A 19,511-nucleotide genomic window follows, 5' to 3' on the forward strand; every position below is an offset into this window, starting at 1 on the left:
CCGCGATGAACGTGCTTAATCCTCTTTGTCCATCCTGACGTTGCCCGTGAAGGGGAAAACCTGCATTTTATTTCCCAACATGTGGGAAAGGTCCTTGCCGTCACGTCCAGGGGTCTTTTCAGTGCAAGTAACTGGAGGGTTTGCATGCGACCAGACTTAAGATAATTCTGTAAAAGGGAACTGCCCAAAGCAGCTTCCAAATACGCTATTTCTTTATTATCTGGCACTTTATAATTAACTGCTGCTTTTTATTATTGTTGTTATTATTTCAGGAAGCTGCCTCTTTTGCTCGAGAGCAAGGCTTTGAGGTGAGTGAGCCTACATTACACGCTAAACAGATTCTAAAAGGGATTTTTTTTTCTTCTTGCTGATAATGAAGTTCTTTGGGACAGTGATTGATGTGCTATTATCCTCTCCAAGCTTCGCTGCGGTTGCCATAGAGACTTGGCAGTCGTCATGGTTTCTTTGTTCTGCCAGCTCAGTGTTATGACGCACTCTGCCAGGTCTGCACCCAACATCGCCTACAGATGTTATTTATTGAATTTTGAAAAGCCTCTTGGGAAGCCGAGCGGCTGGGCGCAGCTTCAAACTGCCTCGGCAGATACAGGACCTCCTGCCAGCCGGTTCTGCTAAAAAGCCGCCTCATTAGCCGAATTGCACTCCGTCGAGGCCCTCCGCGAAAGGCAGGGCCGAGCCAGACAGCATTCGGAAACAGAAGAGGCCTTTTGGAATAGCCTGGACCAGGCTGAACACCGACGGTCCCGATGCAAGCGCCTTGCAGGGGTGTCGCATGTGGAATTGTTAACAGCTGATTAGCGGGTGCCCCGCAGCCCCCTTTCCTTTTGTTCACCTGCCCAGGGGCTGTTTTCCACCCGGGCCGGCCTCTTAACACAGCGACGACGTCCAGAGAAGCTCCTTCTTCTTTCCTTCAGCCCATCAGCTACCTCCTTGTGGAAGGGTGTCCCTTGCCAGAGATGTGGGTGGGTGCTACATTCAAACCATCTGATCCAAGGAATTAGTGATTATAGGACGCAAAGGCGACCGCCCCAAACACAACCATGTAACAACCGATTTCCTTTAGCTCCTCACGGCCTGGTGTAGGTCCACAACACTCTTGTTTAGAGTCACTTGCTTCGCTCCCTTCCAAAGGGGTGGTGCATCAAACCAGTGGGCAGCGAGGGCTCTGCACAGATCAGCGGCGGGGAGGGCGCTGGTCTCTGCCTTTCCCCTGCGCTCGCTCAAGTACAAAGGAGAGAGGCGGGGAGGAACATCTGGCAAGTTTGCGAGTCCCCAATTTAGATTTGTTATGGAATTTATTGTGCAGAGGTCTCCTTGTGCTACCAAAGAGTTGCACAGACAAGGAAGGGCACTGAGAGCAGTAAAAGTCACACACAGAAATACACTGAGTTCTAAAAGCAAAAAGTATTTTACTTTGAGGTGGTGTAAAAACATAAATGCACAGTCAAAAATAAACAGTCCAAGTAGCAATCCAAAATACAAAGTCTTCTTACCGGTCCAGAGGTCAATACACAGTTTAGGTTACAACAGTAGTAAACCAACAGCAGAGCAAAAACAGTAATAGTAGAGATCAGTGAATTCAGAGAGAGAGAGAAGCTACGTTCCTAGCTTCCTCTTATGGCCATGAGAACACTTACACACCCATTGGCCAATTAACAACTTAAAGACATAGCATTATGGTTAATATATTTTCAACCCAACATTGTAGGCTAACACCATATGCCTAACATTCTCCCCTTTGGGTAGAATAATATATAACTCTTACAATCTTATGCACATTCTTTCACAATTAGCATTGTGTTTCACAGCACTTTGTACCTTCGTAAAATGGTCTGCAATATTTACATCAGATGGACAATACTCTAACTGTATTAATTTATCTTTGACACATTGTCTGACATTTAAATAACGAAGATCAGTATGTTTAGATCTTGTTCTTACTGCAGCATTATTAGCCATCTTTATCGCAGCTTGATTGTCCTCATACACAATAAATGGATCATTTACATTTAAACCCATATCTAACAATAATTGTTTGTACACTAGCAGTTCTGTACATAACACTGATAAACATGAAAATTCAGCCTCCATTGTAGATAAGCTTATGTGTTTTTGTCTAATAGACTTCCATCCAATCAAAGAATCACCCAACATTACAGCCAACCCTGAGGTAGATTTACGACTGTTTGTATCAGAGGCAAAACTCGCATCTGCATATGCAGTAAGGATTAACTCACGATTTGGCTCTAGATATAACGAGTAGTGAATAGTCTGCTTCAAATACCTTAATACTCGTTTAGCTGATTGCCAGTGTCTAACAGTTGGATTATTGTTGTACCTAGCTAATTGATTTACACAGTAAGAAATATCAGGTCTAGTCCAATTACTCAGATACATAAGACTTCCTATCAAAGATTGGTACATAGTCTTATCAAATACAGGACTCTCAACATTAGTGTCCTTAAAATCCATAGCCATCGGAGTTTTAGCTGGTTTACACATTTCCATATTGTATCTCTTTAATAACTGAGATATTTTACTGGCTTGTGACACCTTAAAACCCCTATTCGTTTTCACAATATCTAACCCCAAATAGTGGCTTATTTCCCCAAGATTTCTAATTGTGAATTTAGTTTGCAATCTTGAAATGATAGTTTGTGCTTCTAACTCAGTTTTTGTTATTATTGCAATATCATCTGTGAATAATAAGAGAAAAGATAATGCTCCGTTGTGTTCTCTTCTAAACAAACAAGGATCAGCATTACTGGCTACAAAACCTAATGCACTTAACTCATTTACTATACATTTGTTCCACTCATAGCCTGATTGTTTCAATCCATAGAGGCTTTTCTTTAATTCCCAACAATCATGGTTTCTATCACTGGTCAATCCTGGTGGTATTCTTAAATAAATAGTATGTTGCAATGGAGCATGTAAATATGCAGTTTCAACATCTACATGGTTAACTATATATTGGTTTTTAGCCGCCCATACTAAAGCTGCTCTTAAAGTAGTTGCCCTTAGACTGGGTGCAAACACTTCGTCATAATCCTCAGTAGTTTGGGCAAAACCTTGTGCAACCAAACGTGCCTTATGGGTTATAGTTCCGTCTACTCCCTTCTTTATTTTATATATCCATTTACAACCTATAGCTTGCTCACCAGGTGGCAGTTTTGCTTTCTGATAAACCTTAAGATTCTGCAAAGACTTCAACTCCCTGTTCATTGCAGCTTTCCATGATGCTTGTTCCTTTTCAGGATACATCCTGATCTCATCATAGTTAGAAGGTACTGAACTAACTTGACATATTACACTGGCTTCATAGCGATCAGGTGGATGTCTGATACGCATTGAACGCCAAAGAATTACAGGGCTTTGAATTTCTGACTCCTTTCCTTCCTCTGATTCATCTATTATCTCCCCTATCTCCTCTTCATCTTTTATATTTACAGGAGATGTATTATCATTACTAGTTACGTTATCAGAGGAGTCCTCAAACACTAGAGGATCAGTATTAACAGTTACTTGCTCTAACCTATCCCAACCAACGTGCTCAAGGAATCTTGCACTAGCACTGTTATATACATTAGTTGTGCCTCGTTCCCAGAAACGATAGGATCTGTGATTAGCTTCGTAACCTACGAAGTATAATTGCCTAGCCCTATGTTGGCCTTTACTCCTGAGTTGTGCAGGAATGTGGACCCAAGCTGGGGTGCCAAATGTGTGCAGGTAATCAAGGTTTGGTCTTCTACCATGCCATATAGTATATGGTATTTTACCAGTAGAAGTATTAACAACTATATTCAGAACATGGTTTGCACATTTTGCTGCCTCCCCCCACAGTCTATCTGTTAAGCCAGAATCTCTTAACATCGTTCTCATCATGGCTTGTAACGTTTGCCCACGTCTCTCAACAAATGCATTATGTTGTGGCCTATAAGGGGCTGAACGTTTATGCTCAATGCCAGCTGATTGTAGCATATCAACAAAACACTTATTTGTAAATTCAGTACCATTATCAGTAATTATGCACTGAACCTTTCTCTTTGTTTTTCTCTCCACGAACTTCAGCCAGTTTGCAAATTGTTGGAAAGTATCTGCCTTTGACTTAAGCAGATAACAAAAACCATATCTAGAGTAGTGGTCCAATATACTTAAAACATAACATGACCCTCCTAAACTTGGTTTCATGGGTCCAATTAAATCAGCAAACACAACTTCCAAAGGTACAGTTGTTTTGAAGCCGTTTATCCTGTTTGCAGGAGTTGCCTTGCTCTTTTCCTGATTACAGGCATTGCAATTCAAATACTTACTACATGGCTTCAGTTTAACTCCCTCTACTAATTCCACTGTTTTACGTAGTGAGTTAAAGTTTACATGCCCTAACCGCCTATGCAATAAATGTATACATTCATCATGTGGCTTCTTGTTCTCACATATTGAGTTAGCTTTAACTGTACTAACCTGGTTACTTGTGAGAATGAATAAACCATCTTTCAAATTAGCAGTTACACAGGTTCCATTCCTCTCAATAGTGCATTGCTCCCCTCTGAATGTTACCACAAACCCAACCTTAACCAATTCCCTTACAGATAACAAGTTGAATCTTAGTTTAGGTATATATAACATAGGTAACTGTTCATCAATGCATGGACAATAGGAATTACCTTCACCAGAGGCCTTCATCTTCCAACCGTTTGCTAGTGAAACATATTGGTTGCTGTTTTTCATATTAACAAACCTCTTTTTCACTTTAGTAATGCATTGTGAAGCCCCACTATCAACAACCCACAATTCATTATTTCTGGATGTTGGTTCATCAGAAATAGCCAAACCAATGCTCTTTTTAGCCTTCTCACTGCTATTTACATTCTGTTTTCTTCCCTTTCTACAGAATTTGGCTATATGCCCTCTAGCCCCACAAGAATAACATTTCTTGACGTTGTAAGCAGTGGTAAATTGCTGCTTCTCTCGTGGCTGTGTCTCTCTCAGCTGGTCTCTGTCACGCCTTCTTCTGGACTCTTCCAGCAGTCTCCCAGTAATGTTGGTCAATGTCAGTTCCTCTCTGGTCAGGACTTCCAAAGAAGAAACATACTCATCATAACTCTCATCCAAAGATGACAGAATAATGTAGACCTGATGCAACTCTGAAAAAATCAGCTCCTTTTCATGAAGCTCTTGAAAAGTTGCCTTCATGTAATTTAAATGGGTCAGCATATCTCCATTCTTCTGCAGACGAGTCCTAAACAGCTTACGTGTAAGGTGTATATGTGCACCCACACTGTCTCGAACATAAAGCCTTCGCAAAATATCCCAACACCTAGCAGCAGACTCCTCACCACGAATATGGACAAGCTGCTGGTCATTCAGTGTTAGTCCAATAATGCAAAGAGCTTTCTCGTTGCTTCGTTTAAAGTCGTTTAACTTCTTTGCATCCTCTTCATCATCTGGATCCCAAGCAGTAGTATCTGGTGGGTTATTTACAACAGCCCATAGTCCTTCCTTGCGCAAAAGCAAGCAGCATTTTGTGGACCAGGAAACATAGTTTGTCCCATCCAACCGGGTTATCCAGGAGATGCCTGACAACAGTTCCTGTGCCATTTTACACCAAATAGCTAACACAAACTCAGCTAGGAATACTGTGTGTACTTACTCTCAGTACAGGCCTGGGCCCATAACCAGTGTTATGGAATTTATTGTGCAGAGGTCTCCTTGTGCTACCAAAGAGTTGCACAGACAAGGAAGGGCACTGAGAGCAGTAAAAGTCACACACAGAAATACACTGAGTTCTAAAAGCAAAAAGTATTTTACTTTGAGGTGGTGTAAAAACATAAATGCACAGTCAAAAATAAACAGTCCAAGTAGCAATCCAAAATACAAAGTCTTCTTACCGGTCCAGAGGTCAATACACAGTTTAGGTTACAACAGTAGTAAACCAACAGCAGAGCAAAAACAGTAATAGTAGAGATCAGTGAATTCAGAGAGAGAGAGAAGCTACGTTCCTAGCTTCCTCTTATGGCCATGAGAACACTTACACACCCATTGGCCAATTAACAACTTAAAGACATAGCATTATGGTTAATATATTTTCAACCCAACATTGTAGGCTAACACCATATGCCTAACAAGATTGCTTCAAGATAACACATAAAACACGCTTCTCTGTCCTGTAAGTGTTTAAACTGTAGGCTTCACGCCTGTTCTGAATTGTGACGGACACTTTTATCAAACCAAGGCTGTGGGGAAAACTTTATTTTGTGCACTTGGGTTTACTATAACCTAGCTTAGCATCGACATAATTTAATCAAAGAAAAGCACGGGTGGTTTATATTTTTATTTTTTCCCTCGAGTTAGGAATGTAGAACATGTCTGATTTAGATTCCCACAGAATGGCAAAATCATGCTAACCTTTCCATTAGCAGTTTTTAAAATAGTTTCTAACCTAATTTTTGCTTAACATCCTAAATCTGTCTTGTTTGGTTTTGATCCATCCATCCCTTAAAGGCTTGCTCATACCCAAGACCAGCTCACATCTTGGAAATCTGCTAAAGATGGCTAAGGGGACACCTTTGCCCCAGCAGTCTAGACATTAAGTCACTGCTACCAGCCAGGTGACTTAAATGAAAAAATAACTGCCCAACCGTCTGTTTTTCTCCTCACCCCATTATTAGGTGATCGTCTGGATCATGGAGAAACTAAATTGTCCTAATCAAAGTAGCTGGTTAAGCTATGATTTCATTCTGACATCAGTACTCCACAGGTTCAAGTTAAAAATAATCCTCCTGCCATCTGTTGAAAAGTTCACGATCTGTCTTTGAGGACTGACACTGCTGCTTTCAAGAGACTTTCTCTTTTTTGTCCCTTTCCCTTTTGCTCTTCCAAGACGGAGGACATTGAAGAGATAGCCCGAAAGACTCAGGCGCTGAGAAAAGCAAATCCGAAAAGACAGCGGGTGGTGGTGTTTACCCAAGGGAAGGACGACACTGTCATGGCCACAGGTACGTGCTTTAAAAAAATATAAACTTAATTCTGATGTTTTAAGCTTTGCAATCCTTGTTGTTGTTGTTGTTAGTTGCGAAGTCGTGTCCGACCCATCGCGACCCTATGGACAATGTTCCTCCATGCCTTCCTGTCCTCTACCATATTTCTGGAGTCCATTTAGGCTCACGGCTACTGCTTCAGTGACTCCATCCAGCCACCTCATTCTCTGTCGTCCCCTTCTTCTCTCGCCCTCCACCTTTCCCAGCATTAGGCTCTTCTCCAGTGAGTCCTTCCTTCTCATTAGGTGGCCAAAGTATTTGAGTTTTAGCTTCAGGATCTGGCCTTCTAAAGAGCAGTCAGGGTTGATCTCCTCTTTGCAATCCTTAGAAGGTGGTTTTAAGAATATGGCTGTCAGGTTTCCGCTATGTGGGCTTTTCAAGTGACTCTGAGGCACTTCAGTTTTCCTCTCGTGCTTCCAAAGAGTCAAATAAAGCAAAAACAAAAAACCTGTTTAAGAGAATGTACTGAGTGAGTAATCATGGTGAATTTGGTAAAAAGAACACGGCAGTAGGCAGAACCAGTTGTTTATAATAAGAACATCTTTGCGCACGTATTTCCCAGGGAGTGTGATAACACGAGAAGGACTGGGCTGCTTTTATTGGGTTTTTGTCTCTGAGCATCTGTTCGTTTGGATTCGTGTTTAGGAGAAGTATGGCTTTACTTTATACTCACCCAAGATATTATTTGGAAATATTCCATGATTGTATATACAATGACTATAAAAGTCACTTTTCCATTTGAATATAAATGTGTTTTACATTTTGATAGTGGAAAATGTTCAATTTTATCAATTTTGCTACATTAGCAACCACACTTCAGAGATCTTACACGTAATTATTTATCTGGGGTAAGATCTAAACATAATTTTATACATTGATATGACTCTAAAATGTTAAAGATGCCTTTCCTAGTTCATCTGATGCCTATGAATTATGCACTGTGCTTGAAAAGGTTTAAATTATTTACTTTCATTTAGATTTTCTCTTGAGTTGTTTCTACTTGATTATCTGTATCAAAGCTCACCAAGTAACAGATGCTGTAAGGATTAAACTCATGTAAGTAGTAATGGAGAATACAAAATTTGATATACTGTGAAGTGAATTTCCAGCTGTTTTTTTTTTAAAGCAGGAAATTCCACTTTTGGTTTTTCCCACTTGAGAACTTTTGGTCCTTAGAGGAAAAAAGTGAAAAAGGAGCTTGTGTAGGAATGAAGTGATCTATGATATGCCATTTTAATCATTAAAATATGACTTTTCCTGCCGTTGAACACATTGTCTGCATTTCTTGATTTAAATAGGGTTTTTGCATGGGGGGGGAAAGCTATCATGCATTTTTGTCTAAAGCAACATATTTAATTCAGTTCTCTACTGCCTCCTCCATGGCTTTGAACTAAAGTCTCTTTTGGAACAGATTGTCAAGCAGCAGGTCTGGAAACGTTTTGGAAAGAACTCTGCTAATATCAGGAGCCAGCATGAGTTTGAGACAGACTGTATCTTTCTTTCTCTTTCTTTCTTTCTTTCTTTCTTTCTTTCTTTCTTTCTTTCTTTCTTTCTTTCTTTCTTTCTTTCTTTCTTTCTTTCTTTCTTCTTTCTCTAATTAAAGGCCAAACACATGCTTTCATTGTACTGTACCTTGACCTCAATAAAGCATTTGGCAAGGTCTCTCATGAGGTCAAGGATGGAAAGTGTTGGCTAGATGGTCCTGTGAATTTGCAGTTGGTTGAACTTGTTTACCAAAATATGCCTATGAATGATTTTGTATCATTCTGGAGGGAAGGAGTGTATGAAGCCATCTTTAGGAATCTTCGCGGAGGGCCTTGATGGAAAGAGGGATGGTCCATTAACAAAGCAAGTGAAAGGAAAAGCATAGCTTAATTTCAAAAATAAGATTACAAAAATGGCTCAGGCAGAGGCGTCCATAATTCACATGGACCTACTTCTTGGTCTAGTCTGCCTCGTGTAAGATCTTTAGATGGCAAAATGTGGGCTGGACTATGGTGTAGAATTGGTTGAACAATCACACCCAGGGCCCATGGATCAAACATGAAGATGACGAGTGGCATATTGCTGGCTTTGGGGCTGTTCAATATATTTACCAATGACCTGGGTCAGAAAATAGGATTTGTCAGATTTGCAGAGAACATGGGAGATGGGGATGGGGAGTAGCACCTTACAGGAAAATAGGAAGACGAGAAAGAACCCAAAAGAGAAACAGGCGACGTTGTAGCAGTAACAAATTCAGGATCCTGCATTTGGATAGGAAAAATCAAAGGTGGAAGCGACCACAGTGAGCAGCAGCATACGACAACAGGACCTGTTGCAAAGGATCACACGCAAGGAGCAGCATGTTGACATTGCAGAGGAAGCGCGTAGAGTCCTAGGCTGCATTGGCAAAAGCATGGAGCTCGTGTTAAGAAAACGGGTTGTTTATCTTTATTCTCCGTTGGTCAGGCTACACCTAGAACGGGGGGCCAGTTCTGAGCTCTGCATTTTTGGAAGAATGTCAGTGAAGAGGTCTGGAAGGGAAATGTTACAAAGAAGAGGCGAATAAACTGTCAGAACACTACTACAGTTTCCAACAGTATTGTGGGCTTTTTGTGTTTTTTTTCAAACCTACAAAGAAGATTTGGAGACATTATAAGTATGTTTAGGGCGGAGGGGGAGATGCCTATCATAGCGATCTTAACCATCTGAAGGCCTGTCAGATAGAACATGAGCCAGAATTTGTTCAGAGTTCTTCCAGGAGACAAGGCGAGAAAGAACTGGTTTAAATTATAAGGATTTAAATGATAAGCAGATTTCAGTTGGACATCAGAAAAAAATAATCCTAACGGTAAGAGATGCTGAAAAAGGGGGCGAGGGTGACGGGTGAGGGGGGACAAAGGGCCCTGGGCAGTGGCGGGTGCTCCTTGGCCGAAGGAGTTGAATAGGAGAAGTTGGATGGCCTCACAAGAACCCTGCAGTGGATTCCTGCACTGGGCAGCAGGCTGGACCGGTCATTTCCAGGGTCCCTATCCTTGAGTGTTAAATTCTGCCTTTCTGTGGAAAATCTTAAGATTGCAATGGTGGCAAATATCAGTAGCTCGGTGGAGGTTGAGGGCGAAGGTTCGTTCTCCGAGCTTGTAGGTTGGTTTCCGAACGTTGCTGATGTTGGCGTCCATCTTGTTTTAGGTCACTTTTGTGGACCTTTTGATCAAGCGCGATCTGTTCTGTGACCACTTTGGTCCACCTGCCCTCAGTCCTTCTTGCTGTGTGACCAGCCCGTTTCCATTTTTTCTACTCTCTCGATGGCATCGTAGACTTTCGTTTGTTCTCGGCCTTTCTACCTTGTCTTGAGATGCCAAGAATGTCCCTTTCCATGGCTCTTTGCACCATTCATAACTTTTGTGTCGATTGCGAAGTTAGTGTCCATGTTTCACCGGCACACATTAGAGCAGGTAGCACACCCTGATCGAAAACTTTTCCCTTCAGGCATAGAGGGAGGTCGTTCTTGAAAATTACGCTTAGCTTGCCGGTTGCCTGCCAACCACATTTAACATGCCATTCAATTTCCTTTATTGTATCACCTTCCATTGTGATCCATTGGCCAAGGTATATGTAGTGGTCTACTACGTCTAGTTCTGCTCTTCATAACCATGGCGGAACCCTAAATAAGTTGGCTGTGCAAACAGGTATGCTAGAACTTGTGAGCTGCAGCACTCCACAATCCTGGTAAACGTATCTATTGGTGCATTTCATTTCATTTCATTTATTAAATATATATACCGCCCTTCTCCCGAAGGACTCAGGGCGGTGAACAGGGCACATATAAATAGAAAATACAAAAATTAAAAGAGAATTAAATAATCGCCCAGATAAAACAGTAACAATATAAAAACCCATTAAAAACCCTAATATCCCCCATCAAGCCAGGCCAGCTTGTTCAAATAAATGGGTCTTCAGACCGCGCCGGAAGGAGCGAATGTCCGGTGCCATCCGGAGCTCGACCGGCAGTTGGTTCCATAAAGCTGGAGCGCCCACAGAGAAGGCCCTCCCCCTGGGGGCCACCAGCCGACATTCTCTGACCGGGGGCACCCTGAGGAGGCCCTCTCTGTGGGAACGCACAGGGCGGAGGGAAGTTGACGCCGGCAGCAGGTGGTCCCCGAGGTACTCCGGACCCATGCCATGTAAGGACTTAAAGACCATAACCAAAACCTTGAATCTCACCCGGAAGACAACTGGTAACCAATGCAGCTCGCGGAGCAAAGGTGTAACATGGGAGTACCGGGAAACTCCCAAGACAACTCTCGCGGCCGCATTCTGTACCAGTTGGAGCCTCCGAGTGGTCTTCAAGGGGAGCCCCATGTAAAGAGCATTGCAGTAGTCCAGGCGAGAGGTCACGAGCGCATGAGTGACCGTACACAGGGCATCCCGGTCCAGATAGGGCCGCAACTGGCGCACCAGGCGAACCTGGGCGAAAGCCCCCCTAGTCACGGCTACTATATGGTCTTCCAGGGTAAGCCGTGAATCTAGGAGGACTCCCAAGTTGCGAGCCCTATCCACGGGGGGTAAAAACTCACCCCCCATAGAAAGTGCATGCCCAGAGTGAGAAAATAGATTCAGTCAAATCAAGTGAAGGAACTTGTAGAAGAAGAATCCTTTTCATACCCTTCTTAACCTACTGGGGTCCCAGCCACCCACCTACCAACTGATTAAAGAGTTCCAGAAGAACCTGGTCATACCGGGGGAGACAGTGCTCTCCTCCAAAATATGACGGCGTGGGCAGAGTAGGGGAATAGGACTTAAGGTGTGTAGGATTAATTCTGGGGGAAAAAAACAGTTTCCAGTTCACGCTCATCCATGGAAACTCAAAGAGTGATTTCCTCCTTTTACTATGTGATCCTGCCCATCCCACCTCAACCTTTATTTCTTATGTCTTGGGCTGCTGGGAATTGTAGTTTGCCAGCTTCTAGGGATGCAGATATTAACAGCCAGGTTGCTTTTTGGTTTCCAAAGAGACCCTGTTGTACTTGTGTTAGAAGTTTTGCACTGGCCGCCAGTTTGTTTCTGGGTAAGATGCCAGCAGCTGTTAACTTGTTGTTGTTAGTTGCGAAGTCGTGTCCGACCCATCGCGACCCTATGGACAACGTTCCTCCAGGCCTTCCTGTCCTCCACCATCCTCCGGAGTCCATTCAAGCTCACACCCACTGCTTCAGTGACTCCATCCAGCCACCTCATTCTCTGTCGTCCCCTTCTTCTCTTGCCCTCAATCTTTCCCAGCATGAGGCTCTTCTCCAGTGAGTCCTTCCTTCTCATTAGGTGGCCAAAGGATTTGAGTTTCAACTTCAGGATCTGGCCTTCTAAAGAGCAGTCAGGGTTGATCTCCTCTAGGACTGACCGGTTTGATCGCCTTGCAGTCCAAGGGACTCGCAGGAGTCTTCTCCAACACCATAGTTCAAAGGCCTCGATTCTTTGGCGCTCAGCCTTTCTTATGGTCCAACTTTCACTGCCATACATTGCAACTGGGAAGACCATAGCCTTGACTATACGAGCTGTTAACTATAAACTCCAATACAGCTTTATGTCTATGGAGGCTCTCAGCCATCCAGGTCATAGTTATCCCAAAGGTGCTTTTTTTCAGGAGGCAACTGGACTTTCTTGTTTTTCTTTGAAGATGTTTCGCTTCCCATCGCAGAAGCTTCTTCAGCTCTGGCTGGAGTCCAGTTGCCTCCTGAAAAAAAAGCACCTTTGGGACTCAGTGTAGCTTTGCTCCAGGCCTTTAAGAAATTGTTCCTCCCACAACCCACTTCTGCTCATTGAAATTGTCCGACACGTTTGGCAGCAGCTGCTATAAGCCACTTACAGCAACCGTCAAAAATTCTATTTAGTTGACAGATTAAAATCTATTTATCAGATCAACTCAGACCTTTATTACAGAGAGCACAAGAATAAAATGCATTAACCTGTAATTAGTAGTAGCTAAACTTTTTTTTTTTTTGGGACGCGGTGGCTCAGTGGGTTAGGACACTGAGCTTGTCGATCTGAAGGTCGGCAGTTTGGCGGGTCGAATCCCGAGTGCCGCGTAGCAGAGTGAGCGCCTGTTACTCGTCCCAGCTTCTGCCAACCTAGCAGTTCAAAAGCACGTAAAAATGCAAGTAGAAAAATAGGGACCGCTACGGTGGGAAGGTAACAGCGTTCCGTGCGCCTTTGGCGTCTAGTCATGCCGGCCACATGACCATGGAGACGTCCTCGGACAAGTGCTGGCTCTTCGGCTTTGAAATGGAGATGAGCACCGGCCCCTAGAGTCGGAAACGACTAGCACGCATGTGCGGGGGAACCTTTACCTTTACCTTTTTTTAAACTTTTTTTAAAAAGAGATAAAAAGCAATAAAATGATAATAATTTTTATTATAATTGTCATGCAGATCACATTGGCAACTGCAAAAAAAAATCTATTTAAAAATTTGTGTTTTAAAATAATTTTAGTAGTTGATGTTAATACTTTTTAATTATTTTTAGTTTTGGCTTTAAGTTTAATGGTCAGTTGCCAAAAGACTCTGAAATTGTTGGAGTGATTTTAATAAACCCTCAAGATTTAAACACATACCTAAGGGGTCTGGCTGAGAAATTCTGGGAGTTGAAGTCCACGAGTCATAAAAGGGCCAAGTTTGGAGAGTCCTGACATAGCTGGATGTTAAAATTATGCCTAGCATCATCTGAGCATGCTTTTCAATGGCTTCTATGCTATTTTGCTTTCATTCACGGTGAAGCTCCTAACCTAACTATCAAATCTTAGAGGTTTTTGTGTGATAAGGAAATTATTTGAGGACTGGTTGCACTTTTGATTCCATGTGTAAATTAAATTAAGGGATGCGCTGATTTATATGCTTAGTAAATTCAAGATAGGAGAGCTACCGCCACAAGGTCAGTCACATAAGCAAACATAAATGTTAAGTGACTTTGAGTCCAGGAAAGCTGTTCAGTACATAAGCTTAGCTGAATCTCTGTGCTGTATTATTATTCATGGTAGCCAAATAAATGTCAATAATAAAAGAGAATTAAAGATTTTCATTTCCCAGCGGTAATTCTTCTAAGACTGCTTGATCTTTCATTTCATTTATAATTCATTTCTGTATCAGGATACAGCTATTCACCAGGCAGTGTATGACATGAAGTCGTTTAATAATGATTAAGAATGTAAAAATGTATGGCCCATGGGTAGTTGTCAGAAGACGTACCGGAGCATTATTGCCTTTGCCATGTTCTTATAGATCCTTCCACTCTTGAATATCAAACATCCTTCTCTTCACACACCACTAATTATAAAATATTTAATGAAAAAAGAGACGCATACATGTGTCTTAATTTGCCGTGTGGTACAATGACTGAAGCCTCTCACGCAAACTCCCTGGCCTGGGTTGGGAGGAATGCTTGGCTTCTGAAGGACAACAGCACAACCCATAAATGGGGATTCTTCCAGGAACCGAGTCACACGCCAGGGGAAAAGAAACTGCCAAGGGGCTACGTAGACACCAGAACCAGGAGGTCTTCCTGGAGTTGATGACCAGGACGGTTTCTGAGATACTAAGTGAGAAAAGGGAAGCCAAATCCCGTCCGAGAAGAGGCGGACAGAGTACTGCTTCAAACTTTCCTGCAGTGGTGCAGGAGAAGCACCAAGTAGTACTGCCTTTAGCGGTCAAGACAACATATACGTCCTGAACGTGGAGGCTGGAAGGGCTGTTAAGTTTAATCATCATTATTCTTTATTGGCCAAGTGTGGTTGGACACACAAGGAATTTGTCTCTGGTGCATAAGCTCTCAGTGTACATAAGTGATAAATGCATTCATCATAAGTCATAAAATACAACACATTCATCAGAAATCACTTAGTGATAGTCATAGGATACTAGCTAAGCAAACAACATGCATCACACTGGGATAAAACAATATAAAACGTAAGCAACAAAGTTATAGTCATAAGGAGCTGAGGAGACAGGTAATAGGAAAGATGGGGAGAATAATAGTAATAGAACTTTACTAAGTAGTTTGACAGCGTTGTGGGAATTGGTTGTCTAGCAGAGTGACGGCTGGGGGGGAGATACCGTCCTTGTGTCTAGTTGTTTTGGCGTGCAATGCCCCATAGCATCGTCTTGAGGGAAGAAGCTGAAACGGTTTGTGACCAGGATGTGAGGGGTGTGTAGATATTTTCACAGCCGCCTTTCTGCCTCCTGCCGCATACAGCTCCTCATGAAAGGCAGGCGGGTAGAAGTTGCGTTCTTCTTCAGTTGGTTGAAGTCTGTGTCTGCCTTGGTTGGTTGCAGTTACAGAGCGTTAAAGAAGAGACCAAGCGGAGTCCAGGGCAGGTGGAACAGGAGAGAAGGAGGTCGGGAGAACAGGAGAGAAGTGGACAAAGAAGGAGGGAAGGCCGTGTCAGACGGTGCAAGCAAACCATGGTTGATCAAGCCAGATCAGTCTAGACTACTTCTCAGGTTCTTAAGCCTCGTTAGCCATGGCACACACACTTTCCTGGGCATCTCTGCCGGGCTCAGAGGAGTTAAAATAGCCACCACTGCACAGTGGAAGTTCTGACGTGTTTTGTGTTCCATGTGTGATGGGGGTGGAGCTTTCATAATTAAGTGATCACAGCCACCATCTTGTCTTTCGACACACACACACACACACACACACACACACACACACACACCCCGTTACACCCTTTTCCTGGACATTCTTGCCCTTTTTCATAATATTTTGTGAATAAAAGAGGGGGGGGGGTCAATGCCCCAAAGAGCAGAGAAGGAGCAAGGCCAACATTATGTGCTATTAACCCTTTGTGGTTCCCTCTGGCCTGTTTCATAATCTTACCCGATCCTATTAAAGATAAGAATTCGGGGACAATTTGGGAGGGGTCTCAAAGCTTTTAAAGGCACTCGCAAACTTTTGGCAGTCTTGGCTGTTTCTGAATATAGACTTTGTTGTCAAGCCACTAAATTGATTTCTTCATCTATTTCTTCCACACAAATGTTTAATAAGATTTGAAAAATAACTTAATAGTCTTGAGGTATTCTGCGATATTGCTTGGCCTTCAGATGCGTGATTATTATGCTCTGGCCGTGATTAAATAGACCGCCCACGCTATGGAGGCTTAGTGTAAAATAATTGTGTCATTTCAAATTATTGTCTCGCACATACATTCGTAAAGATAGTTATTTACTGCGTCGGATTTAATCCACGGGAATCAGTGGTCATCCCATTAAACAAAGCGTCTCTTCGCTGAAGTCCTCATGAATTTAAAGAAAAATCAGTTAGCATTTATTATGACAGATTTAGCATGTTCATTTGTGATAGCAAACTGACAAGAGCCTTCTGGCTCCTAAAAAGTACAATATGTATTGGGCATAAGATGTCATGAACAAATCATTTTGGGCTTCAGTTGTCGTAAGCTGAGGACCACCTGTATGGGAAGACTGCTGTCATGTCACCCCTAGTCCTTCTTGTCATTAAATTAGTCAGGCCCCAGTCCCTGCGACCGTCCCCTAAATGGAATCCATCGCATAAGGCTAATGGCGGGGTTAACAACGATGGCCAGGCATTCCTGAAGACTGGTAGTCCTCAACTTAACAACCCGCCACTTAGCGACTATTTGAAGTTACGATGAACCCACCCCAAAGTACTCACAGCCCAGTTCAAACGTTCTGATGGCCCCAGGGGTGGCGGGTGGGGGCGAGGTCATGTGAACTCCTCTGGAGAGGTCTCAGTGGATGGTTCTGCACTTACAGCCCTTTGCAATGCCCTGTGGTCACATGACTGGGACTTAGGACATTTTGTAAACACCCCCCCCATAGAGAACAGTTGGTTGGTTTGACAACTCCAGCACTCGCTTAATGGCTACGGATTCAAGTAGCGATCGCAGTGATTCACTGAACAACCACTGCAAAAAAAGGTCATAAAGTTGACTCAGTCGTTAGATGACTTGCTTTACAACCGTCATGGCTTTCAATTATAATGGGCAGGCTCCACCATAGTCATAAGCTGAGGTCTCCCTGTGGGCTCCTTCAAGCCCAATGGGTCTTCCCAAGTTGACCATGTTCCATTAGACCAAAACTGGAACCAGCTTGTTTCGTTTTGAATTTGGAACACTCAAAACTGCCGTTTCATGGCCGAAACGTCTCTTTTAGAGTTGCTTTGTATAAAGGAGCACATGGAGAAGGGGTGCTCTGAAAGTCACATTTTACTCCAGCTGTGGTTTCATCTCAAACTGAGCTCCCCACGTGTGCACATTTTGCTTCGAACTCAGAATCCTCAAAGGACCTCTATTTTCTGTGTCTCCATTCACACGCTGGCGTGGAATCAGACTGCCTCTACTCCAGTCCCGGAGACTTTGGGTGGAGAGCAAGAAAACAGCCGTGTCTGTTGAGCTGAAACAGATGTTAGACTTCTTTGCATTCATTTTATCTGAAACTGGACTCCAGCTCGTGATTTGTAAACTGGCAGTTATTTGATTTAAAAGCCAGCGCGAATTGTTTGTGGGAAAGCACATTCTATACCCCATGCCAGCACTTGCCTGCTCAGTCCAAAGAAAAATAATGGATGTTAGAAACTATTCTCAGAAGAGGTAGCAGAATTCAATACCTATCAATAAAAGCAAAAATGCAACAAATTAATTATTCCACTACCTGCACAAATGTGACAGGACTATATAGTATTTGTGTGTTGTTGTCCTTTGCAATGGAGGAAGAATTCTGCAGGCCATCAGTTATCAAACAATGGCAAACGTAAAAGCTGTGCAAAATTGTGAGCACCCAACCCAGCTTGTGGTAGTGCCCTCTCTTTATTATCATATCAATTGAGTAAGCTCATCCCAGACAAAGTGAGGTTATGGGAAGCCACCTAGAGCATTGTGCACCATTACACATCAGGGCTGCCTACACGAACATCTGCAGCACTGAACTTACTAGCCAAGGGTATAGCGGAAGAGGGATAAACCGCTTTCTTAATCATGTGTAAGAAAAGAATAGTATCCTAATGCACGTATTGTTTCTCAAGAGGAAGTCCATCAATAATTGTATAATTATGGTGTATTAGATTTGAGTATCTATTATAGACGATTGATTTTTGTATCTCCATCTGTGGGCACTTCAGTAGTCTGTAAATTATTCAGCTCACTTCTTTTTAATGCCTTTGTGAAGGCAAGTGGGACGTTTGCTAGTAGTCAATGACAATGACTTTTTTTTTACAGTGTTAACTGAGGATTTTAATAAGCTCTGAATATGTCAAGATCCTAACAATTATATTTGAGGCGTTTGCTAACACAAGATAGGAGCTATATTTAAACTTTAAAAACTTGAAAGTAAAATGTGCCCTAAATAAAGAATCCCTGTGCTTATTTGTGAATATATTATGTACCTCTTGCTGCATATTTGGAAATGCAAATTATGTGAGGGAAAGAGAGTAGCTACGGTAAGTTACCTTATTATTGAGGACCAGCAACATGGTGCCCATGAGAAGCTTTAATGCCACTAGATGGCACTTACTGACCTTCAGATTTAAAGGGGGAAAAATGGCTGAATCTTTCAGCCATGCCTCACAAGAATTTTGTGTTCTCATGTCAAACTTTACGTAATTCTTTAAACCCTGTTGCAACCTACGTGGTTTCCAGCTTCTGGGCTGGACATTCCTTACAGGACAAGTTTGGGCTTCCACTTGGTAAAATCAACTCAGTGGGCATCTACTTTGTTACATACAGACATAGCCTCTCACTTCTTCCCTATGCCCTGTCTTGCATTCCTATCTCTCCTCTTTAGAGTCACATTTATTATATCTTTTATACCGTCTGTGTCTACGGGCCCCCAACATTTTTGGCACCAGAATTTGTGGAAGACCATTTTTCCACAGACCGGGGGTGGAGGAGCACACAGCTCCCTCGCACACGCAGTTTACGGTAGGGTTTGCACTCCTATGAGGATCTCATGCCTGCTAAGCTTGTAAGCCACCCTGAGTCTTCGGAGAAGGGCGGGATATAAATGGAATTAAAATAAAATAAAATAAAATAAATAATCTGGGCGGGAGCTGAGGCGGTGATGCCAGTGCTGGGAAGTGGCTGCAAATACCAGACGAAGCTTTGCTCGCTCGCCCAGCGGTGCCCACCTCCAGCTGTGCGGCCCAGTTCCTGGCAGCCCACAGGCCGGGCTGGGGACCCCTGTTCTAGGCCCACCTGCATGTACTTTTTCACTTTGGATATTTTCACATTGTTTTCTAATGTCTGTCCTGGGTCCCCTTACGCTGATCAATGGCTGAAATTTTAATTTAATTTAATCTTATTGAATTTATATACCGCCCTTTCCCGAAGGACTCAGGGCGGTTTATAGAGATGGATTTGATTTGATTTGATTCACGCGATTTTCACCCTAGTTGGGTTGGTTTCTGGTTGGTTGGTTGATTAAATTGGTAGCCATGAAAGCCTGTGATTGGGTC

The 19,511-nt window shown here is 42.8% G+C and overlaps 3 protein-coding genes across 5 annotated transcripts in view; 1 reads left to right on the forward strand and 2 right to left on the reverse strand.

The window, feature by feature from the left end:
• COMTD1 (catechol-O-methyltransferase domain containing 1) overlaps positions 1 to 19,511 on the reverse strand; it is a 581,650-nt gene that overhangs the window by 286,184 nt on the left and 275,955 nt on the right. The window lies entirely within an intron of this gene.
• Positions 1 to 19,511, forward strand: part of ADK (adenosine kinase) — a 176,864-nt gene that overhangs the window by 132,326 nt on the left and 25,027 nt on the right. For all 3 annotated transcript variants that reach the window (XM_081329748.1, XM_081329749.1, XM_081329750.1), the window contains exons 8-9: positions 273 to 308; positions 6,902 to 7,016. In XM_081329748.1, coding sequence (XP_081185874.1) covers positions 273 to 308; positions 6,902 to 7,016 — 151 coding nt within the window. The remainder of the gene's footprint in view (positions 1 to 272; positions 309 to 6,901; positions 7,017 to 19,511) is intronic.
• The window catches only part of DUSP29 (dual specificity phosphatase 29), a 280,314-nt gene that overhangs the window by 113,329 nt on the left and 147,474 nt on the right, over positions 1 to 19,511 (reverse strand). The gene's annotated exons all lie outside the window — the stretch shown is intronic.

This window comes from Vipera berus (assembly GCF_964194415.1).
Source record: "Vipera berus genome assembly, chromosome: 5".
Taxonomy (NCBI): domain Eukaryota; kingdom Metazoa; phylum Chordata; class Lepidosauria; order Squamata; family Viperidae; genus Vipera; species Vipera berus.